The sequence below is a fragment of the Phanerochaete carnosa genome (genome assembly GCF_000300595.1).
Source record: "Phanerochaete carnosa HHB-10118-sp unplaced genomic scaffold PHACAscaffold_1, whole genome shotgun sequence".
NCBI lineage: Eukaryota > Fungi > Basidiomycota > Agaricomycetes > Polyporales > Phanerochaetaceae > Phanerochaete > Phanerochaete carnosa.
This window is the reverse complement of record NW_006767628.1, coordinates 4,309,317-4,315,727: the sequence shown is the minus strand read 5'-3', so window position 1 is coordinate 4,315,727 and position 6,411 is coordinate 4,309,317. Positions and strand designations below refer to the sequence as shown.

At 62.6% G+C, this 6,411-nt stretch overlaps 1 protein-coding gene across 1 annotated transcript; it reads right to left on the bottom strand.

The window, feature by feature from the left end:
• Positions 1-5,611, bottom strand: PHACADRAFT_135131 (uncharacterized protein). The gene is made up of 3 exons (XM_007390813.1): positions 2,759-5,611; positions 995-2,694; positions 1-929 (listed from the first exon to the last, which is right to left on the bottom strand). The coding sequence occupies exon 1, from the start codon at positions 5,576-5,578 to the stop codon at positions 4,031-4,033; it is 1,548 nt and encodes a 515-aa protein (XP_007390875.1). The 5' UTR covers positions 5,579-5,611; the 3' UTR covers positions 1-929; positions 995-2,694; positions 2,759-4,030.
• Positions 5,612-6,411: the final 800 nt, after the last annotated feature.

The following is a 6,411-nucleotide window of genomic DNA, read 5'->3' as shown; positions in this document are numbered from 1 at the left end:
GACGCGCACCTATGCGGATGCCCTGCCTGGACCCAGCTCGCGTCGCCCATCGCTCGTGGGGGCGGCGCTGCCAGACCTGAACAGCGTCCCATCACCTGGACTGCCGCCCCCGCCGCGGCCCAAAAGCAGAGCGAGCCTGCACAAGATCAAGTGGCCGCCGATGATACCGACGTCGCCGCTGGCGGGACAGCAGCAGCCGCAGGACACGAACGCGACTGCTTCTGGTGCTTCGAGCCCGGCATCGGCATCAGCATCGCTACTGGGACATGAAGGCATCACGACAGCGACAACGACAGCGGAGAACCCGTACATCAATCCGACGCCACGTCTCTCGCAGCTCTACGTCGGCCGCGAAGGACACCAACACCAACACCAACACCAACACCACCCCCACGACCACCACCAACACCCCCACACGCACGCACACAGCCGGAGTTTCTCGCTGCCGGGTGCGCCTCCTCCTCCTGCTCCTCCTGCTCCTCGCCCGTCGGACACGGCTTCCGGATACAGTCCGGTGCTTCGCTCCGCGCCCCCGACGGGGAACACGCCGAGGCACACGCCGAGCCCGCTCTCGTCACCCGCTAGCGCAGAGGCCGCTGCGCCACCTGCGGCTGCGGCTGCGGCTGCGCCTGCACGCAAACCTAGCTTCCAACGGCACCTGCGGTACTTATCGTCGCTGCAAAGGGTCGAGAAGATCCTGGTCAAGGGTAAAACACGAACAACGGTTGGGAGGGGGACTGATGGACAGCGGCGCGGCGTTGGCGACGGCGACGGCGATGGGGGCAGCGGCAGCGGCAGCAGTGGGGGCGGGGGCAGTGTGCGTGGCGGTTGCGAGAGGGAAGAGGGAAGGAGGATAAGAGGGAGCGAGGGAGACGGACTGGCCGCAAGCAGCGCGCCGTGCTCACCGGTCTGGGCCATGGAAATGAAACGTATGTTTTTTGTTCGCCACTAGCCTTGTCGCCGTGGTTGCGGTTGCTGACCGTCCTGGGGGCAGACGCGGGCAGCGAGGCCGAGGGGTCGCGCCGATCACCCGGCGTCGGCCAATTGCCGGAAGGAGAACCGGCGGGAGCCATATCGCGGCTTCCTTTGCGACCATTGATCTCCCTTTCCCACGGTCGGCGGGGCTCAGCTGCGTCGACCGCGGCTAGCTCAGAAGAAAGTCACGAGCCACCACACACCCCAGACGACAACAGGATATCCGTCTCCTCTACAGTATATCAGGACTCAAACATAATCACCTACAACGACCACATCTTCCACAACGACGCTCCCTTGACCCCTTTCCACGACGACAGCATCAGCTCGGCCATGGACTCTGATCGCAACTCTTTCATCGACCTCGCGTCTCCCACCTTCTCTCCTCATTTGATAGATTTCTCCTCTAATGCGTCTCATTCACGTTCGCACCACCGTCCGTACGCTACCGAGTCTCGTATCGCCGACTCCGCGCGCTCGCGTGCCAAACCAACCTTGCCTGCCATCTCCACCGCCGCCGTCTCCTCCAAGCCGCCCATCCCTACCTCGCCCAAGCCTGACTTCAGGCGACGCTCGCGTTCCGCCCAGCCACCACCCAAAAACACCCCCGACAGCCCCAGCGTGCAGGAGGTCACCTACACCCGCGTCCGTCCCCCGACGACCAACCTCCTGAACCCCGTCGAACGCGCCGAAAAGGTGCGCAGCACACGAAAGCTGGCGCGAGTCTTCGGGCAGCCCCCCGCGAACGCGGAGGCCGTTGCCATGTCCCGCTTGTCGTGCGAGGCCAGCGTACCGAACGCCCTGCTCTGCGCGCCGACGAGCGGGCTCGTGCTCGGCGGCGGAAAGCGCGGCTTCAACAGCCCCAAGCACCACCACCACCACCACCGCGGTGCCGTTTCCATGTTCGTCACGCCGGGCGGCTCCGACGCGCCGCAGCCGCCCTGGCCACTGCCGGAGCCCGACGCGCCGCACTGCGTCGCGCTCAGCGCGCGGCGGCACTCGACGCCGCTCACCCCGGAGACGTTCCTGTTCACGGAGGATGACCTGGCGTCGCCCGACCGCTCCTCGCTCGAGAGCGACGGCTCGCGCCACGCGACGCACGTCATCGAGATCAGCTCGCGGCGGGGGACGCCGCACAGCGACTGGAGCAGCCACGCCGGGCGGCGCGGCGGCGGCAGCGGCGCGGGACCGCCGGGCTCGCCCACGTCGTTCATGGACCTGTCTGAAGAAGACGGGGGGCTCGCTGATGGAGCCTCTTCTGTCATCACCGTCGAGACGCCCACGAGAGATAGAAGACCGGGCCTCGCAAAGGTGTCCTCGTCCGCCGCGTCCATCTGCAGCTTCACGTCTGAGGACCTCGCAGAGGAGGAGCGCCGCCGCAAACGCGAAAAGCTCGCCAAGCTCCACCGCTTCCTCGGCTCGCGCGTCCCCCTCGACATCGTCCTCGGCCAGCTGAGCATCGGCTCCGCAGTGCAGAACCTTGATCTCCCCCCTGTTGCCGACGCCGAGCAGCAACAACAGCAACAGCAACAGCAACAGCAACAGCACCCGTGCGCACGCATGGACTCTGACTCGCGCAAGACATGGGCCCGGAGGCGGCGAAGCAGCTCCGTGGGCGAGCTGGGCCACAAATGGTCAGACGACGTGGACCGGCTCAAGGCAGAGCTCAACGACAAGGAGAAGGCGCAGAACGTGAAGCGGGCAATGAAAATGGAAAAGGTGCGTTGTTATCTTTTGGGTGTACACATCGTGTTTCACTGACTGTGGCTTGTACCCTGTCAAGATGTTCGGCGTTGCCCCGCCGCAGACATTATACCACACGCGTGCTGCGCCGCCGTCGTCAGGGGGCGCCAACCATGCCAGCAGCCCAAGCGCGAGCGGCGCCGCACACTTTTCGGGCGCACCTCAGAGCCCCAGCTCGCCGACGTTGCGCAACATGAACCAGAGCGCATACATGAGGAACAAGGCGAAGCGGGGGGCCGCCCAGGGACGGCCGAGTCTGCAGAGCCCCTCATTAGTTCCCATGGGAACGGACGCCTGGGCTCGCCCCAAGGTTTCTCCGACATCTACGAGCACTATCGCCACTCGCTCAACTCGCTCAACGACATCCTCGACCGGGTGAGTGTGTCTCTTCCTTCGCGCTTGGCGCAGTCGAGGCTTCGCTGACACTGGTGCTGTGCGTGTGTCTTTTATGCAGGACGACAAGGAGAGCCTGCAGCGCCTACACGGGATCATCCACGGTGACGCCGAATCACCGTCCCTGCAGGAGTTCGCGCGTGCGCCCCCGCCTCCACCGGTAGGTAGCGACTCGCCCTCGCCGCCGCCGACGCCCAAGGCCGAGCGGCGGCGGTCGCTGCCGACCCGGGCGTCGGTCACGTCCCTCGCGTCGCAGTACAGCTTCTCGAGCGTCGTCACGACGCCGCCGCCGCCGCCCGAGGAGAACGCGTTCCAGGTGCGCCGTCGGCGCGCCGCGAAGCTGACCCAGTTCTTCGGCGTCGACTACCGCGAGCTCATGAACGAGGTCTTTGAGAGCCTCGAGCTCGGCCTCGAGGAGGAGGGCGGCCGGGGCACGTTGAGGCCCGAGGAGGTTGCGGTGCGTGCTTGCTTGCTTGTCTTTCTTGGTGTGCGGGGGAGCTGACGTTTTTTGGTGTTGCCAGGAACTGCTGAACAAACTGCGCAAGCTCAAGTCGAAGCGCAACAGCATGTTTTCATGAGTCATCACTTACTTACTTTTCCTTTCTCTCTTTCACCTTTACACAAACGTCGTCATGACCCCGAGGGCCCTGCGCAAGGACCGCTGCCCATGAGAACCCCATATATTACACATACCACCGAACTATCCCTTTTTTTAATATCGTCGCGGCACTTGCGCAGGATCGTCAACATGCTGTCAAAAACCTTACCTTTCGTTCGCGCTCTGACCTCTGTGTATAAGTCTTTCCCATCTGTATATTGTCACTCAGGTATCTCTCCCATCTGTGATATATCCAATACCATATCGAATGCATGCATAAGTGTCATAAAGACCAAGAGTACGAGAGAAAAAAAGAAGTGACTACAGGATGACCAGGTCGCCGCGACAGGAGTGGCACCAGAAAACATGCGAGTCGTCCAGGAACTGCGTCTTCCTCGCTGGCGACGCCGCACGCGGCGTGCCAGGCGTCGAACCAGCCGGCTCGACGACGGTGGGCAGCGCAGCCGTCCGCTGTGCCGGCGATGCCCGCGACGGCGGGTGCGACGTCGCCGCGGCCGAGGCGGCCTCGCTGTCGATGCGCGCTTTGAGCATGCCGAGGCTGACCATGCGCCGGTGCCGCGTCTCGGCGGACAGGCCCTCGAACGAGGACGGCGGCGAGAGCGGGCGCGCGAGGTTCGCCGAGCGCACCGAGCTGAACGACGCGCGCCGGAGCTCGTCCGAGTGGTCGACGATGCGCGGCGTGGGGCGCCCGGCGGTGCTCCCCGGCCGCGGCGAGTGCCTCGCGGAGGCGGCAGAGGCGGTGCGTGTGTGCGCGAGCTGGTCTTCGAGCGCGGCGACTTGGCGTTGGAGCGCGTGGGCCTTGGCCTCGGCCTCGAAGACGGCAGTCTCGAGGTGGCGGATCTCGCTCTGTGCGGCGGAGTGCTCGAGGGCGTGCTGCTGCTTGACCACGTTGAGCATCTCTTCGTCGAGGGACGGCGACTGCGGGGTTTCGGGCATGGTGCTCTGCTGCAGCCGTTCGATCTCGCTGTCCTTGGCAGCCAGCTCCGCGTGCAGGGCCTCCAACTCCGCCCTCGTCCGTTCGAGGACTTCTCCAGCGTCGTCTTCCGCGCGTTTCCGCTCGTCGAGATCCCTCTTCAGCGAGGAGAGCTGCTCCGCGTACGTCTGAGCAGAGGTTGTCAACCGATCGACTTCTTGCGTCCTCTGGGTGGCTATCTTGCGATACTCAGAGCGCTCCGACTCCAAGGATGTCAGGCTGGAGTGTGCGTCCTGCAGTTCTTTCTGAAGCTCCGAGTACGCCTTCTGAAGCTCCGAAGCATTCTCATTGGAAGACGACCGTTCCTTCTCCATGGAGCTACCGAGCGTGCGGATCTGCGCTTCGGCCTGCGCACACTTCTCGCGCAGCTCCTCGATAGCTCCTTCCAGCCGCGCGATAGTGTCGTCTCGCGATCGAAGATCCTTGTTCAAGCCTTCTACCCTGTCGCCGAGCTCAAGCTTGGTATCGGTAAGCTCCACGATTTTCGGCCGCATTTCTTCAAGAGAGCGCATGAGCCCGATGCCTTCCGCTTGCAAGTCCGCCTGAGTCTTTTCGGCCTCTTCCGCACGCCGAGTCGCAGCCTTCAGCTCCGCTTGCGCTTGTTGCAACGCTCGGACACTCGTAGAGAGTTCAGATGTCGTCTGGGCGAGCTTCTGCTTGAGTTCATCGACCGAGCTCGTGCGTTCCTCGATCTGTAACTGGAACCGGGACCGTTCCTGCAACAGATCATCCCGCGCCGCAGACATCGACGTTAGCTGCTCCTGAGCAGTCTTATGCAAGTTTTCAGCTTCCGCGTGACGACTTTGCCAGTTAGCTTCGGCCTGCTTCAAAGCTTGGAGCTTCGTCTCCAACTCTTCCCGTTCGTTCTTCAGCATGCTCTGAGCCTAGTTCAAGGTCAGCGCATGATCCAGTGCATGCAAATCTCCATCCTCACCTGCGTCAGCTTCGAAACTTGGAACTCAAGCTCCGCAGCTCGATCTTGGGTGTGTTGAAGTTCGGCCTCGAGACGCTCGGCACGGTCATCGCTCTCGATTTGTTCCTCTAACTCGCGGACCCTCCTCTGATACTGCTCGACTTGACTCCGCAGCTGGGCAGTAGCACCATTCAAGTCATGCAAGTCACGTTCCTGTGACAGCATAAATCCTCAGAGATCCACGGCTGCCGATACAAATGCTTACCAAGTCGCGGGTTTTGTCGGTGAGGGCTTTCTCCGAGTTGGTCAGCTGCGCGATCCGTTCCGTAGTGTCGCGGTTCTGCACAATCAAGTCTTGTACGGCACTCTGCAATCGCGCAGCTCGTTCACGCTCGGCTTCGAATAGAGACGTCGTCTCTTGTAGCCCTGGTATAGCGTCAATATACGCGGTGGAGTGCCACAAGCGCAGCGTAGGACTCACTAGTCTCGGCATCTTCTAGGCGTTCGACTGACGCCGTAAGCTGAGTCTTCTCTGAAACCAACAAGGAGATGGTTTGCTGCTGCTGCTCAGCGCGGGTAGAGAGTTCTTGCAAGCTGGCTTCGAGTTCCTCGATTTGTGAGTCCTTGCCTTCTGCTCTGGCCAGCGCATCCTTCATGGTAGCTTGTGTATCTTGCAGTTCTGCACGTCTGGTGAATAAAGCTCTAAAATTCCGCATAGCGCTACGCACTGGCTTCTGAGGCTTTGAGACGCCTCCACATTCGCATTGAAGGGCGGCCTTCTCAAACTGAAGCGAC